The following is an 18,302-nucleotide window of genomic DNA, read 5'->3' as shown; positions in this document are numbered from 1 at the left end:
TTCTTTTTTTATTTATTTTTTTTTATTTTATTTTTTTATTTGATCCCCTTTTCTCCCCAATTTGGAATGCCCAATTCCCACTACTTAGTAGGTCCTCTTGGTGGTGCAGTTACTCACCTCAATCCGGGTGGCGGAGGACAAGTCTCGGTTGCCTCTGCTTCTGAGACAGTCAATCTGCACATCTTATCACGTGGCTCGTTGTGCATGACACCGCAGAGACTCACAGTATGTGGAGACTCATGCTACTCTCCCCGATCCACGCACAACTTACCACATACCCCATTGAGAGCGAGAACCACTAATCACGACCACGAGGAGATTACCCCATGTGACTCTATCCTCCCTAGCAACCGGGCCAATTTGGCTGCTTAGGAGACCTGGCTGGAGTCACTCAGCATACCCTGGATTCAAACTCGCAACTCCAGGGGTGGTAGTCAATGTCAATACTCGCTGAGCTACCCAGGCCCCGAGGAAGAGCGCTTCTAAATTAGGGCAGCACATCTTCTTCATGTAAAAGCATGTTCCACCTTCTCTCATTTTCCCTGTTATCTCTGCAATACGCTCTGAACAGCTGAAAGCCTGGCAGATGTAACGCGCTGTCCGGAATGGTTTCACTCAGCCAGAGCTGCAGAGTTAGCAAAGTCCTTATTTGTACGGGTTAGGAGAAGTAGTTCGTCCGTTTCGTTAGGAAGAGAGTGGAGATTCGCTAGATGTATGCTTGGCAGCGCGGTTCGGACGCCATGTTGACGCAGCTTGACCAGCACACCGGCTCACTTCCCTCGCTTGCGTCTTTTAGTTTTACAGCAGCTCCTCTGACTAAAATGTCCAACAAAATGTCTGAATAATCAAATACTGGTAAAAATTATCTGGTGTTTGCTGCCGAATATTTAACATTTCGTCTCTGGTGAAACTGATCGAAAAGACATTACTTAACACAGGACAATCAAAGAAAAACAGCAAAAGAACTGGAGAGCTCCACACCGAGGCGGCCATCCATGGCTACTGGATAACATTGGGTAACATTGGATTATTCACCAAAGCAAGCTCACAGACAAGTTAAACATGGCTCTTTTAGTAGAAAACTGCCAGAGGTAAAAGCAGATATAAAGTTTGTGGCTACTTGGAGCTCACAGCAGCAGTGATTGGCACATAAAAGAGACGTTTGCAGAAATTACAGAAATTATATTTCACTTTGTGTTTCTTTTGAAAATCTTTAGAACTGTGGTTTGAGCGCAATAAAATAAACTGTATAATTGCATTCCTGAGAATTAGTGCTTTCATATATGACTTCATATATGTCTATTTAAGTGCTATGTGAAAGACATTTATATTCATATTAATAGTTCTACCCCATTACCTCTAGGTGGCGCTTATTAGCAACACAGATGATTTCAGGCCATATTTTGCTATTTTATGTAACACAAATGCAAAAGTAATTGCATTCTATGAAAAGCTCAGAATCTAAGCTTTCAAATAATACCACATATGTTTGACTTATGCATTTGCATTATGCATTAGACTTTAAAGTTTTAGGGGTAAAATTTTTTTGCCATTATTTTTAGATGGAGAACTGCACTCAGCCCACTGTCATCACTAAGGACTTCTGCATGGTGTTCTACTCCAGAGATGCCAAACTTCCTGCATCACGCTCTATTCGAAACCTTTTTAGCACTGGTGCTTTCAGGCCCTCTGAGAGGTGAGGAGAGTGTGCTGGCCTGTTTTTACAGTTAAATTATGAATTCATCTTGACAATCAACAAACCATATGAAAGCTTTACCACTCAAGACTTGATATCTGAAAATTGTTTCTCTCTTAAAATTTCAAAGCAATTGTATTTTTCAAAGTTGGTCACGTAATTTGCAGCTTTTGCTCAGAAAGGAAATCAGATTTCAGTTAATATTGTCAAATTGAATAATTAATTTTGTATGATTCACTTTTGTGTCTTAGTAACCGTGTGACCGGAGTGTATGAATTAAGCCTCTGCCACGTGGCGGATATCGGAAGTCCTGGTAAGAATCTGTTTCTGTGTACACAAATAGTACACAGTAGTTTTGTCCTGTAAAAACAAATTTTACATTAAATTTGCATGTTTGAATCTAACTGATCCCTTTTGTTGTGCTGCTTTAATGGTGGTGGTTGTGCTGTTCAGGTATGCAGAGGAGGCGCAGACGGGTGCTGGACACCTCAGTGGCGTACGTGCGTGGAGAGGAGAATCTTGCAGGCTGGAGGCCCCGCAGTGACAGTCTCATCCTGGACCACCAATGGGAACTGGAGAAACTCAGCCTATTACAAGAGGTACAGTATATGCTCCATGAATCAAAAGGCCCTGAATGTGTCTGGGCTTGTAATTTGTCTGTAAATTGACTTATTCACAATTCTGTTTTCACATGTAAATGACTGTGAGGTGTGTTTCTTTTACAGGTGGAGAAGACCAGGCATTACCTTCTGCTGAGAGAGAAGCTAGAAGCCTCTCTGCTGCTGGAACAGGACACTTTTTGTGGTAAAGACCTCATGGACTCACCTAAAGCCTCTAGCCCCTTGATCAATCCAGTAGCCAGCCTGGGTCTGGACAGCCCCAACAATAGGCAGAGGGAATTGGCTGCCAAGGTAATCATCACCTGCTGCTACATATCCTCACCATGAGAGAATAATGGCCTATTCGTACCAAGTCTGATGCGAAAGAACACAAAAGGATGTAATATTTGCAAACTATTTCTATCAGAAAAACTTGCAGACTTAAGTAAAGTAGCATGCCATTTATTTGATGAAATAATAATGAAAATCAGGAATTTAATGTCTCTCTTTGGCATAAGCCCCATCTGGCAGTCCGATGAGGCTGCTATTCGAACCGTTAGATCCTGCCGGGAATAGGAGGCAGGGGGCTAGAAGCCTTTATTCCAAATTATAACAGAAATTGCAATTGGAATACAATTTTGCATTTTTTTTGACTGAGGTACTGAATAGAAAAATAACAAATGTTTGTAATACAATATTTTGTATTTTGTTTGAAGACTTTCTAATAAATGCATTGTTCTATTTTAAAATCATGTTGTGTGTGTTTAGACATGAAAATTAGACTTTGTGAATAGGCCATAAGTTTTTATTACTTTTATTAAATTAAAAGACTGCTATTAGATTAAAAGAGACCTGCCACTCTCACATCTGAAATTTCTGTTCTCTCTCTCTTTCTCTAGTGTGTGCGACTGCTCATGCACACCTTCAACAGGCAGTACAGCCAGGTGAGCAGCAGTCTCAGTGAGAGCAAGGTGAGCCTTTACTGCCCTAGTGTCCATCTAGACCTTGCCTCATTCTCTCACCCATGCAGACCAGATATCACTCTCTCTTTCCTCCTCTCTTTTCCTCTGTATCTCTCTCCCCTGCTCAGTTTCACTCAGCAATGTCTTATTTCTTTTCCATTTACAAAGCATTGAAGGATATACGTTCTTCTCTCATTCACTCACTTAGACTAGAGCAGCATGATTAGTGTAGGCTTGTAGATGCTTTAAGGGTAAGCATGGCATTTTCTGGAATTTGAGACACTTTTAAAGTGTTGCCAGCTTTTTTATCTGTTGGTGTTCATCTTTTTTAGCTGTCAGAGATGTCTGCGTCATTCTTAAGAGACAGATCTTCCTCAGCTCTGAGCACTCTGACCCCCTCCTCCACCTGCCCGTCATTGGTGGATGGTCACTTTGGCAATCCAGACTTCAGGTCAGTGTATTTTTAATATTCTCTAATTTAATCACAGCATTGCTCATACCACTGCAGTCTCTGAGTTTTGGTCTACTTTCAGAGTAGCTCCGATGCTCTGTCTTAGAACTAATCGATCAGAATTAAAGGGATAGTTCACACATAAATGAAAATTCTCTCATCATTTACTCACCCTCGTGCCACCCCAGATGTGTATGACTTCCTTTCCTCTGCTGAACTCAAATGAAGATTTTTAGAAGAAATGTCAGCTCTGTAGGTCCATACAAGTGAATAGGTGCCAACATTTTGAAGCTCCAAAATCCACATAAGGGCAACATAAAAATACTCCAGATGACTCCAGTGGTTAAATCAACAGATCAATATTTAAGTCTTTTTTTTTTTTTTTTTTACAATAAATTCTCCTCCCTGCTCAGTCAATCTCCACTTCAGTTTCACTTTCCCATTCTTCTTCTCCTGTTTTTTGTGATTCACAGTCTTAATGCATATCACCCCCTACCGGGTAGAGAGGACCATTTATTATAAAAATGATGTAAATATTGATCTGTTTCTCACCCACACCTATCATATTGTGTCTGAACACATGGAGTCTTATGGATTACTTTTATGCTCCCTTTATGTGTATTTTGGAGCTTCCATTGTGAGGATCTACAGAGCTGAGATATTCTTTTAAAAATCTTCATTTATGTTTTGCAGAAGAAAGAAAGTCATACACCTCTGGGATGCCAGGAGGTTGAGTAAATCATGAGATAATTTTCATTTTTGGGTGAACTATCCCTTTAATTTCTAAAATAAAGTATTTGTTCTGTGACATTTTTACAGAGGTGCTGAGACTAACTCTGGTGCCTCGAGCCCTGATCTAGACCCCTTCAGCCCTGTAGAGAGAAAACCCAAGAGCTGCACCTTCATCCCCAATATCCAAGAGATTCGTGTCAGGTAACCTCCTAAGAATAGGATATTTCTATAATTGCATCAGTAACTGAAAATTATGTTGCATTTACACTATTATAGTAATAAATAAAAAAAGACTACACAGTGCACCCTTTATAGAAAGATTTGCACTACATTTAAATGCAATTATAGAGTATAATAACAAATTAATTGTATCCTGTTATTACTTGCCCTTTAAATGAACAGAATACAGTACTGTATTTATTATAATTTTTTCCTTGATACAGCCCCATTGTGTCAAAGAAAGGCTATCTCAACTTTCTGGAGCCACACACCAGTGGCTGGGTCAGACGTTATATTGTGGTGCGGCGGCCATATGTCTACTTGTACCGCAGTGAGAGAGACTGTGTAGAGAGAGCCGTCATCAACCTCTCATCTGCCCAGGTGGATTACAGCGAAGATCAGCAGACCATGTTGAGGGTGAGAGCCACTTCTTACTGCTTCAAATTAAGTAATACACAAGTTATACGTTGAGTAAACCCTGCTGAAAAAACAGACCAACCAAACCATCTTAGCCTGGCTGGAAGACCAGCTAACCACCTTAGGTAAGTTTAAGATGGTCTTGTCAGCAGGGATGTAATTAGCTTTTGTTAGCTAGTGATAGGTGGCTTGTTTTGTGATAAGATTTCTCTGTGTTACCAGATCTTACCTGATTTTTTTTACCCATATGTTGTTTTGTTTTTAGGCTTCTAACACATTTGCTGTGTGCACTGAGCACCGCAACATTCTCCTCCAAGCCAGCAATGACAAAGAGATGCATGACTGGCTGTATGCGTTCAACCCACTGCTGGCTGGAACCATCAGGTACAAATACAGCCCCTAGAGTTCAATCAGAATTTCACTGCCTTTAGCAAAATTTAACACATCACAGTCTCCCTTTAGATTTATTCAATATTTTAGGTCAGGGGCTTTCAAACTTTTTGATGCCAAGGAATCCCACATATGATGATCCCCTTGCGAGGGACCCCCTTCCTTAAACATAAAAGCAGCTAAATATTTTAACATATTAAGAGTCTACTTTGCGAGGAAAAATAGCAATTATGATATTAAGACAACATGCTTTCTGAAAAATTAAACAAATGGCTTTTACATTGTCATTGTGCAAAATGCAAAAGAGTAAAAAAAAATATGATCTGGAAAACATTATCTGTACTCTTAGATGCATAAACCTGAAGAGAAATATTTTTAATTAAATTCAGATGTATTTACAGTATATACTGCTTCTCACAATAACAATAGTTCCCAAGCAGCTTTAGGGAAAAAAGTGCCTTATAACTCCATTAAAAAACTATGGCTTAATACAGTCAATAGAATAAAATAATCACAGTTAATCTCATGATTTTCAACCAGTGCTGGGTAGTAACCAATGACATGTAATTAGGATTACAAAAAATGAGAATTTGTAATTGGATAACATTACATTTTATAATGTGTGTAATCAGATTATAGTTACAATTTTATGGATTACATGATTATATTCTTGATCACCAATCAGACAAAGACAAAAACTAGTGCGTTATTTACTACTTATGTCCCTAAATTTTAAAAGAGCGGTTTGTGTGGTCTTTATTTTAAGTATTTTATGTAATATGTAGCCATTTGTCCATATAGCCACTGAAATTGATAAACTGCATTGAAAGTGCTTAATAAAATCCACAAATACAGTATACACAGGATATTTTGTTAGTTTTAAATTTTGTTTCTAAATTAATGCACAAATAAATGTTTTTATTTGCACCCTGCATCGAAAAATATTTCAAACAGGCCCTCATCTGCCTGTCCATAATTCTAGACACCCTTCTGTAAAAACATACATTGCAAACAAACATTTCAAAGTGTCAGTCAAATGCAACATTTTGCTTTTGCACCATGCAAATGCACTTCGACTCATACTTCAGAAAAAAGCACTTGTCTTAGGTTAGGGCCACACCTTCTCATGAATAATTATGAGGTACAAATAGTACGTCCCTACAACAGATCTAGAGACATTGTCTTATTATTGATTTCAAAGCTGGATAATATAAAAAGTCCAATCCCTATTCCTAATTGCCTAAATAACAATTCTTTTAAAAGCAAAATTACAAGCATGTTCTCATTGTCTTTTATCTCGAGACACATTCATTTTTATGACCCTTTCAGCACCTTTTGTTACTCAGCAACTGACAAATAGCAAGTTCCAATTTGGTTTTATGTTTACCAATGTTTAATGAAAGGAGTGTTAAATGGTATTTACAGTAATACATTTAAAATAAATTATTAGATTTTAATTTCAAACTTTTTTTTTCTGCTGGCCCCCTAGCGTTTCTTTGCGGCCCCCAGTTTGAAAACCCCAGTTTTTGGTCAGTGGTTCTTAAGTGATTTTTGCTTTTGACACAGATTTTAAATTTAAGACATCAAGTTACATGTCAAGCAGTCACGATTTCTCTGAGTAGGCAAGGGAGGCAATGCCTCCACAAAAAATCGGGTAACCAAAATGAATGACTGTACATAAATAAAACAAATAAAATATTACGAATGTGAGCTCAAATAATGTGTGTAGAAGTCATCTTTCTGCAGTCACTCACCGACACCCTGTGGATAATGTTTCAAAGTGAGGCAGCATCTCTCAAGTCTCCCTTCAGCTCACTGCAATCTCATTTAGCACCTATAGCATGGTGTGATTGCATAATGTCAAGTCACCCTTTCTCATAGAAAGCGAAGCGAATGACCACCATTAGCACATCCACGCCTTTACAATAGGTGGCGCTAATCGACAAGCAATTTTACTCCGGTACGGCAGGTGGCTCAGCGAACCGGTCTGCCCTCTGCCAATGATGGTCCATGAGAGGAAGAGGTAGTTGACAAGCCGATCGAAAAAAGAAAACTGATTTCTCTACAAGCTGCAGAAGTGATGAAGAATTTGTTGTTGATTTGCTCAACAAGAAGAAAAAAAAAAAAAGAAAAAAACATTCGAGACACTTCACAAACTATTTCAGTTCACCTACTGGACAAACTGACTGGCAGTATTATCATGTGTACACAGTCTGAGGGGTGATTAGATAGAATCGAGTGTAAAAAAAAAAAAAAAAAATCATATTAACGGTTAAAATATGTTATAATTTGAAATAAGAGTGATTATATGCCACTGCCACACATGTATGTTAAGTACATTTTTTATTCACTGCCTAATGCACACATATAATGACTGTTGTAACAGATGTTGTACATTTGAACTATTAAAAGTGCTATATGTAATATATTTACTGTACTAAATCAAAACATTACCATAATATGTCATTAGAGAATTAGGAAACATGCTAAGTTGAAATACTGGCTTCTCCGATAACAATGCTACAGCCAGTATATTCTAATTTGAAGTTTCCATTCCGGGCCAGAATTTCTGTTTATGTTTTGGCCTGTGTGATCCCGCCCACTGCCCATTCACCAGTAGTATTTAGACACCACCGGGTTGCCAGATTTGAACAAGTTTGCAGGCAAACAACACTGCATGCTGCAGCCATGGAAGCCAGCAAACAAACTGGATCAGAGAGAACAGATTCCACCCGACCTAAAAAGCCTCGCCATCCGTCTAAAAACCACCATGACCAGAGGTGTAGTAAAACAAGGATAAATATTGGAAATGCCTTTGGAAGATGGAGACAGCTTAAAGCCCAGAAATCCTTTAAAACGGATGCTGAGTTGGCTAATTTTCCTGTTGCGTGTTCAGCTGACTTTGGGAACTGCAGCAGCTCTTGACACACGTTTCACAGCTCAAATTTGATTGGTAGGGGCGAAAAAAAATTCGAAAAGTTTCGCGTTTAGTGTGAAAAGGCCTTACAGCGAAAAGTCTTGGCTCGGATTATCGCTGATTCGTTCAATACGCTGTCAATCAATCAATGCCATAGTGCCCATCTCTTATGCCCTCGTCTTCCCAGCACGTCTCTGCAGATCGCAGTGAATGGGACAAACTGATGGAAGTGCAGAAACTGTTTGCACAGAAAACAACTAACTGACACAGACACCCGCACTTTTGATCACATCCAAATCAAAATGAACTTAAAATTCTTGAAATCTGAAATGGTATGTTAGTGACATGCTTTTTAGTGAGCATTCTCTCTTAAAGGAACAAATCCGTGCCATTACAAACCCTGTGTTGTTTACCAAGGAGTAGATGAGGGATGATCCAAAAATAAGATGACTATAAAAATAACAGACAAACAGATGAAATATTCATGAAATATGCTTGTTGCAGTATTCTTGTAGGCATTGTTGTTGAGGCAATGAAAATAATAATAATTATAAAACAATGCATAGGCCTACACCTGACAAGTCTTTGATTTGACTTGATTTAATAAATAGTGTTTCCAAAAATAAGCATTTCATGCTATTTACTGTGTAAGTTAAAAGGTATTTCATACACCTTCCTTTACAGAAATCTGATATATGACAATTAACATATTTAATGTTAATGTTTTTGGGCATACTGTATATGTACATAGCCTATACAAATCTGATGATGATAAACTGAATTAAGAAAAATATATTTTACATATAGAACAACATTTTAAGTATTTTGTTATTATGTTGTTGCATTTATAAGGAAAATATGTGACTCTTTATATTATATATTTTTATGCAGGCTTTAACCTGAAAGCTATTTAAATGTCAAATGGAACTGAAAAAGGAATTTACAGTATATTGCACTTGTAAAAAAACAAACTTTGAGATGGCACTCTACCTCCTCATTTCAAAAGTCCACCACACGCTACTGATGTCAAGACAGTACCATTTAAAAAAAAAAAAATTAAAAGTCCTTAAAATCAAACATTTAAATTCACTATACAAAATACATTGTGGTCGGCAAAACTATTTTCATCCTTATTGCAAGTAAACCTGTATTTAATATAGCCTGGGACTTTTTTTTTTTTTACCTTGCTAAGTTTTATTCATGGTTTTTGAAAATGAAGTTGCATTTCACCAGTGTTGGGTGTAATCTGATTACAAAGTAATTAGTTACTATAATCAAATTAATTTGTAGTAAAAAAAAAGTAGTGTAATGCATTGCATTTAAAATTTTTGTTATCAGATTACAAGTACTGACTTTCAATTAAGTTTAATACTTTAAGTACATTACTTGGGGTTACACATATTTTTTAAATATTTATGTAGAAAATTTTTAAAACATAAATTATGTTCATATGTACATCTGTTTGCATTTCTGTGACAGCTGAAGGGCGTGTACGGAAATGTGTGGTGCTAAGTGAATGACTTGCACGGGACATTAAACAAGGAGGAAATGCAGCCATTATTTAGAATTTGTTGAGCAGAAAAACGAACATTTTTGGATGAAAAATGTTTTAGAAAGTAACTAGTAAAGTAGTTAGTAATGTGATTACTTTGTCATTGAATGAAGTAATCATAAAAGTGATCTGATTACAATTTTAGAGAAGTATTTATTAATTTGTAGTGGATCACTATTTTTGTGTAACTTACACAACAGTGCGTCACACAACCCACCCATATGTTGGCATCTGCCTAATTTAGTTAGCTTCTACCTAGTGACATGAACAGCCTTTGATGGTCTGGCTTTTAACTCACTCTGCACATTCATTTTTGGATACAAATTTAATAAATTTATATATTTTTGCTAGACCCTTTTTTAGTCTGTTTTGCAATTCAGTGTGCAGTTAGCAACTTTTGATTTATGTAAACAACAATAAAAATATTGTTGTCTCCTCTCTTTTAAATCCTGTTTATTAGGGGTCCAAGCACCAAAGGTGCAGGAACCCTATTGTATTTGTTCTGATTTTCTTATTATTTTTCTTCTTCTTATTTTTTTTCTGCCCTAAAAGTGTCTGGGCATCAGAGACCGTAAGTCATAGAGATTCCAAACTTGGCAGGATGGTTCCAAATCCCCCCCACTACTCAGGATTACAGACACACATCCTTTAGACACTAGTTGGTGCTATTGCGAACAAAACAGACAAAAATCACATTTTGGGCCATAAATCTTGAACCGTAAGGGCTAGAAACAAAACTATTTTTTCCTCTGATTCCTCCTGAACTCATCCTATGCCGTTTGCCCGATCGGAACCAAACCAGTGCAGAATGATGCAGCAGAGTCCCAATATGAAAAGTAATCAAAGGAATTTTGAAATTCTGATTTATCGTCAAACAGTACGCCAAAATGTTCGTAGTGGACGTGTCCATTTTACTAAAATGGTTATAACTTTTCAACGGATTGAGGTATTATCACCAAATTTGGTAAACATATGTATGGGCTCATGCTGAGGTCACACAAAAAATATTGCACACCTTTGCCTCTTGGTGGCACTATAATTAAAAACTAAAAATGGCTCTAACTATAGAACCGTTGGTCCGATTGACTTGAAATTTTGCATGCAATGTCTTTGTCCAAGGTGCCATGAAGGTCTATGAGCACAGTCGCATATCTTTAAAAACATGTCCGCCATCGACCAATCAGCTTTCAGCAGCTTTTATATAGGGTTAAATAAGGCCGATCGGAACTAAACTTGGAATGCCTATTTGTCTCTTGGCCACCTGCAGGCGCTATTGTGTTTTACATGCATGTAAATTGTTGTATATGCCACTGTGTTTAAAAAAGAAACACGTTATTCAGACCATGCTGTAAACCTCCTCATTCTAAACAACTTTGCCTTAAGCACCATTGGTTTGAAACAAAACATTCAATGAATACTTGAGATTATTTTAAAAGATTACTTTTTCGAACTAGTTATTCGAAACATTCTCTGGAGTCCCAAAATGAAAAGTTATCAAAGGAATTGTAAAATTGTAATTTATCGTCAAACAGTATGCCAAAACATTCATAATGGGTGTGGCCACTTTTACTAAAATGGTTATAACTCTTGAACAGATTGAGATATTGTCACCAAATTTGGTACACTTATGTATGAGGTCAACAAATATTATGCACCTCTGCCTCTTGGTGGCACTATAATGGTTAAAAACTAAAATAGCTCTAACTATGGAACCGTTGGTCCGATCGACTTGAAATTTTGCAAGCAGTTTATTTGTCCAAGGTGTCATCAAGGTCTATGAGGACAGTCGCATATTTTGAAAAACATGGCAGCCATCGACCAATCAGCTTTCAGCAGCTTTTATATAGTCAATTTATATAATTTGGCATCCACTGGATCATTTCTGTCAATTCTGATTATTTTGGTTATTTCTTCACATGTGCTTGGACCCCGATGATTGCCACTTGCGGCTATATTTTTCTTCTTATTTTTTTTCTGCCCTAAAAGTGTCTGGGCATCAGAGACTGTAAGTCGTAGAGATTCCAAACTTGGCAGGATGGTTCCAAATCCCTCCCACTACTCAGGCACCCACATACCAATCCGTCAGACACTAGGTGGCGCTGTAATAAGCATATTTGCATTTGTATTCATAACTTTGGAACCGTAAGGGCTAGAATCAAAATTCTTTTTTCCTCTGATTACTTGAGTTAAGCCCTACATAAAAATTTCAAATTTCATTTCCGTCCATTTTGAATTTTCGGGAAAATTTACTTTTTGAACTCCTCCAAGGCCGTATGTCCTATCTTCTATGGCCGAAAGGCTAACATATCACTCAAATATCATTTGGAAAAATCAACAAACGTGGCCACCAGCAGCCAATTAAATTTCAGCAGTTAATAACATAAAATCTGAATATCTACCAAACTAAAAGTCCAAACGTACCATTTCCATCAATAAAATTCTTCCGCCATTTTGAATTTTCGGGAAAATGTACTTTTTCATACTCCTCTAAGGCCATATGTCCGATTCGCACAAAATTTGGTATGCATCATCCATGGAACCTCCTTACAAAAAGTTATCAAAAGAATTGTATTTTATTGAAGCGTTACGTATATATAAGCTAACGAACTGGTCAGGAGTCATCCATGTAATCGAAATTGACCTATATCTACCAAACTAAAAGTCCAAACGTAGCGAAACTTGATACACATAGACAACACGAGGCTGCACGCTAAGTCGCATCAAATTCCGCCTATAGGGGGTGCTACAACTGAAAAATGCTCATAACTCTGCAGCTGTATGATCAATGATGTTGAAAATTGGTTTGCATCTTCTATGGCCAAAAGGCTAGCATATCACTCAAATATCATTTGGAAAAATCAACAAACGTGGTCACCAGCAGCCAATCAAAGTTCAGCAGCTAATAACATCAAATCTGAATGGCCGGCCATTATGAAACTTGAGATATTCATACACAGTGTCAAAATGAGGCTGTGTACCAAGTTTTGTGAGAATCTGCCACAAGGTGGCGCTATAACAAAAACATTTACTTTTTTGCTAATTACTCCACATCCGAGCACATTAAAATCAAAATGCTTTTTACCTCTAAATTCTTGCGTCAAGTTCTACAAAATGTATATATCAGTTTTATTTAATTTTATAAACTGTTTCTGCCATTCTAATTTACTGAAAACCCTACTTTTTCTAACTTCTCCTAGGGCGTTAATCAGATCTTCACCAAACTTGGCCCAGGTCAGCGCTAGAGCATGCAGGCAAAAAGAAATCATAAGAATTTTGATCCATTAAATCGTCTAGAAGATACAATCCAATATATTTGACTAGTGTGGCCCATTTTGACTAATATTCCTGTATCTTGTGTGCACAAATGCCAAACTTCACAAAACTGTGTAAATATGGAGAACAGGACATTCTGAGGAATCATACTAAATTTCATGGATTTATGATGAATGGGGGGCTAACAGCAAATTTTGAATAATCAGACATTTATCTGACCAATGAAAGCTGTAATACTATTTTTTTTGTCCACCAGAGGGAGCCACAGGATAAGAAATCCTTTTAAGTTTAAGGCTTTCATAAGTGTATGAATGCATATAAATTTATTTGAAGAAACGTTGTACACTGACAACGTCTTCTGACTTTTATAATATTAGTTTGCAAATAAATCTGTGATTTCCAAAATGATTATTGATAATCAAATGTCACCTTAATTTTTACATATCCTAAAAATATTGAAAACATATTTGTCAAGTTGCCAGACATGATTAACTGTCACATTGTTTTAGGGATATGTTTACATATGTCTGGAATTATGTGTTTATTTTTCCATTATCCCCATTTCTGTCTCGTGTCATTTCCATATGGCTGTGTCCGAAAACTGTAAAATGCTTCCTTTAAACCAGCCCAATAATGCCCCATAGGCATACTATGGCAAGGCTCTTGCCCATGAAAACATTGTTTTTTTCCTACTATGAAAAGACAATGAATTATGTGGGATCATATCTCCCAATCAGAATGTTGTAGAGACATAGGGGTGGGCTCATTTCACTCGGGCTACCAATCAGTCTTTTAGTATCTTCTTGGAAATGGCGTAGCCATGCCCTAGCAACCATTTACGGCACCCTAGCCACCATCCCCATAGACTTCCATTAAAAATGGCTCAGAAGGATATCTTCAGAACAGAATTTTGTAGACACTAGGAGATTGGATCTTTTGAGTCAGGTTAGCAATCAGCCAATAAGAATCTCTCTGGTCACTGGCTAGCCATGCCCTAGCAACCATTTAGAGCACCCTAGTAACCAGCCCTATTGACTTCCATTAAAAATGGCTGAGAGGGATATCTTTGGATCAGAATGGACTACAGACATGACAGTTGGCTTGTTTCACATGGATGAGCAATCAGTCTTCATGTATTCACTTGAAAAACTATTTAGCCACGCCCTAGCAACCATTTAGAGTACCCTAGCAACCAGCCCCATTGACTTCCATTCAAAATGGTTGAGTATGATATCTTTGGATCAGAATATCCTAGAGAAATGACAGTTGGCTTGTTTTAATAGGATGAGCAATCAGACTTCAGGTATCATCAAGGAAACTACTTAGCCACGCCCTAGCAACCATTTAGAGCTCCTAGCAACCAAACCCCATTGACTTCCATTCAAAATGGCTGAGAGTGATATCTTTGGATCAGAATGTCCTAGAGAAATGACAGTTGGCTTGTTTAACTTGGGTGAGCAATCATTCTTCAAGTATCATCATGGAAACTACTTAGCCATGCCCTAGCAACCATTTAGAGCACCCTAGCAACCAAACCCCATTGACTTCCATTCAAAATGCTTAAATGGGGATCTCAGGATCAGAATGTCATAGAGACTTCTGGTTTCATTCGTTGGACTCACGGTAGAAAGGAGCCTTTTGAGTATCACCTTGGTAACTGCCTAGTAACCAGATGGGGTTACCCTAACAACCAAGTAACAAAACATATATCTCTGCACCAGAACATAGTAGAGACTTCCGGTTTCATTCATTTGACTCAGGGTAGCAAGGAGCCTTTTGAGTATCCCCTTGGTAACTGCCTAGCAACCATATGGGGTTACCCTAGCAACCAAGTAACAAAACATATATCTCTGCACCAGAACATAGTAGAGACTTCCGGTTTCGTTCATTTGACACAGACAAAACAAATAAAACAAACAAAAATCACATTTTGGGCCATAACTCTTGAATTATTTTGCTACAAAAGATATGGATTCAACCAATGGAGTCGTATGGATTAATTTTATGATTCCTTTACATTTTACAGCTTCAAAATTTTGGTACACAATTTTCAGAAAATTTAGGTTAGGGAGGATCTATTCTGTCAATCTGTATTATTTGGCATCTGCTGGATCATTTCTGTCAATTCTGATTATATTTTTTATTTCTTCACATGTGCTTGGACCCCGATGATTGCCGCTTGCGGCTATATTTTCGCTATTGTTACTATGTTGCATTTTATTTTTTTCATTTTACCTGATGTCAGGGACCCCATCAGAACAGAGCTGTACCCATTGTATGGTCAGTGAATGGGGCTCATATTGTTTAATCCCTTCTCTCTCTCTCTTTTTCCCCACAGGTCTAAGCTTTCCAGAAGAAAATCAGGTCAAATGAGGATGTGAAACCCTTTTTTCTTAGCTCAGAACATAAACAGATAACTAACAGAACTTGTGATTAATTAGGTCATGTGATCATGAGTGCCCAATCCCCACTTCATCACAGCTGCATCTTGCCCGCCTGCCCCAGCACCCCTTGGTCTTTCTATACCAACATGCCAACCATAGAGTGTGGGCCTAGCTTCACAGAGAGTGTGTGTTTATGTGTGTGTGATAGGCCCCATTTAGTCAGTTACAAATGTAAATGTGCAATTGTATTATTCCTCGCTGACATTGCTAAAAACTAGAATGGCGTCTTAGACATGGCCCCACTCATACTTGTAACAGCATTAGTTCATTTGTAAATGCGACATAATGCTCTGTGTATGTGCTCCTGCAGAATAGTTGTCAAGTGCTTTTATCTGGGCTTCAGTAGATGCCTCTTGGTTTTGAAAATGCTGCCATGGTCATTGTGCTGTTTGAAGGGATGCAGAGCTTTTAAGGTTTTTTAAAGGTGATCTTTTATGTTTTGGATGATTGCAGAAGAAAGAATTGGGATGGATCTTAGACTGATAGATGTAATTCTCCATTATTTTGACAAAAATTAACATGGGAAAAGTTGTACTAACCCTCTACCATTTTTTTTTTTGTGTTTTTTTCATCTGTTATGTCTTTTTTTTTTACATTACATAATTTTGTTTACTTATTTATTAAGCATTGTATGTTTTAAAAACATGATTTATTAAGAGGTCACTATTTGAAGTGTGTTACAAAAATTTATTTTACACCTTGATAATAAGCTTTGATTATTTACAAGGTTCGTTTTGTTAATTTGCACAAGAGCTCTGCTGCTACAGAGAATTTAAACTCATTTGATGTATCTGTATTTATAGCTTTTGTCTGCTTGGATGAATGACACAAAAATTGGACAGAGGTGAAGATAAATTTCCTGTTATTGATGCACTGAACATAAATACAGCACATTTAACTTTTAGATAAGAGATATTTTATTTAGATTACAGCATACCGCATCTATCACATTGTATTGTGCAGGAAGTCTGTGTTCAAGAGAACTGTATCTTATGTAACTGCATACTGTAGTTCCTATTTTATAGCTTCTATCTTCCAGTCGTTCCAGCCTTACATGTCAAAACAGAATATTTGTTTTCAAGAAAATTTGGAGAGTACCCCCTACTTGGTGTTTCTCCTGAGAGGTGGCAATGAGATGATTTCTTGGAAGAGGAGTTCCAGTTTTATTGTTACAGTACAGGTATATAAAGAAAAGTATGTTAAGCCAATGCTTTTACCAAAAGTTTAGTTGTCAACATCAGATTTGTTCTAGAGAACCTTTATATACAGTAGCTCAATTAAAGTTTTTTTTTCATTAATTTTATGTGAGATGTATCGGTTATATTACGTATACCCATGTTCCTTGTTTTTGGTCCACCCTTTGCTTTGTGACTGTAAAGAGAGTGTAAAAGTATAGAACAGTTGTGTCTCCTATGAGGAAATTAAAATGATGGTTACATCTTAAAGAGGTATTACCAAAGGCCACTATATCGTATGCTGATACTGTAAATTCAGAGATCTTCTCTAAATGCTATTGGTCAGTCAGCCATTTAGTATGTTGTTCATGCCATGTGTTGCTATCTTAGACCTCCTCCTGGTGTTTTGTGCCATGGGCCAGCCAACCCAAAGAGCACAAATTTAGCAGCAATATCAGGTCTGAACATTGCCTGTTTAGATAGCAGTTCAGCAGTACTAGTCTATACCTCTCAAAATTGTTTCATAAGCAGCAATACATGTAGGTAATGCCTTGATAGATTTAACAAGTTCAATGAAATGGATCTGAAATGCTAGTTAGAAACAGATGTTTGGGTTCTGGACATTATGTTGACAGTTATGCCTCCCAGTGCCCTGATCAAGTTTTTTTTATCCATTTCTGCTTTTGATAATGTTATGTACAGTATATGACAGCATGCTGTACATATCTATTAAGCTTTTTAATGAAATATATAAAATGTATCTCATTTACCTCCATACAGTATGAGTAGCATTTATATAAAAATAATAGTTACATCAGATTCATTTGTATTATTTTACTGGATTCAAGGATCACAGTTGACTATGAGCATGATGTGTTTGCACCCCCTGCTTTGGACATTCAAGAGGACTTTGTCAACATGCATCAAGATGTATTGCAGATAAATAAAATTTTTAGGGTTTATAGTTGAACTTGATAATGTGTCTTTCTCTCTCACTCTCAATGGATCCCTTATGTTATCATGTCTTTTCAAGCATCATTTTGAATAAACATCCTTCATCCATCCTAATATTTCAAATAAAAATACAAAAATACAAAAATACAAAAAAGGATCTCAATATAAACTAAGTGTATCTACTGTAATTGCTTCTATATTTCTGTTGATTTGCTCTGTATATAAACCCAACTGTGATCTAGCACACAACTATAACCACTTTATACCATAATACTGTGTATAATACTATACTGTAGTGTACTCAGTGCTCAAGTTCTTTGAGTGTTGGACCTGTGTCTTCTAATGTCTGTGGACACTTAAAACTTTGTCGGGTGTGAAATAAATGTGAAATATGCGCAACATTGGTCAAGTCTGGACTTTTCTTTTTATGATAGTAGCAATTCAAAATCAATATACTCGATAGAGTGGATGCGGTTAAAGCAGCAAAGGAAGGACCAATTCCCTATTAAAAGGTCAGTTCA

At 37.1% G+C, this 18,302-nt stretch overlaps 1 protein-coding gene across 8 annotated transcripts in view; it reads left to right on the top strand.

Moving 5' to 3' along the window:
• Positions 1–18,182, top strand: part of LOC127441296 (kinesin-like protein KIF1A) — a 58,873-nt gene extending 40,691 nt beyond the window's left edge. For all 8 annotated transcript variants that reach the window (XM_051698522.1, XM_051698524.1, XM_051698523.1 and 5 more), the window contains 10 exons: positions 1,563–1,696; positions 1,948–2,009; positions 2,150–2,295; positions 2,422–2,607; positions 3,195–3,266; positions 3,590–3,708; positions 4,528–4,641; positions 4,884–5,076; positions 5,342–5,460; positions 15,547–18,182. In XM_051698522.1, coding sequence (XP_051554482.1) covers positions 1,563–1,696; positions 1,948–2,009; positions 2,150–2,295; positions 2,422–2,607; positions 3,195–3,266; positions 3,590–3,708; positions 4,528–4,641; positions 4,884–5,076; positions 5,342–5,460; positions 15,547–15,589 — 1,188 coding nt within the window. In that variant the 3' untranslated portion in view covers positions 15,590–18,182. The remainder of the gene's footprint in view (positions 1–1,562; positions 1,697–1,947; positions 2,010–2,149; positions 2,296–2,421; positions 2,608–3,194; positions 3,267–3,589; positions 3,709–4,527; positions 4,642–4,883; positions 5,077–5,341; positions 5,461–15,546) is intronic.
• The last annotated feature ends 120 nt before the right edge of the window (positions 18,183–18,302 follow it).

Source organism: Myxocyprinus asiaticus, chromosome 5 (assembly GCF_019703515.2).
Source record: "Myxocyprinus asiaticus isolate MX2 ecotype Aquarium Trade chromosome 5, UBuf_Myxa_2, whole genome shotgun sequence".
NCBI lineage: Eukaryota > Metazoa > Chordata > Actinopteri > Cypriniformes > Catostomidae > Myxocyprinus > Myxocyprinus asiaticus.
This window is presented reverse-complemented; position numbering and strand designations above follow the sequence as displayed.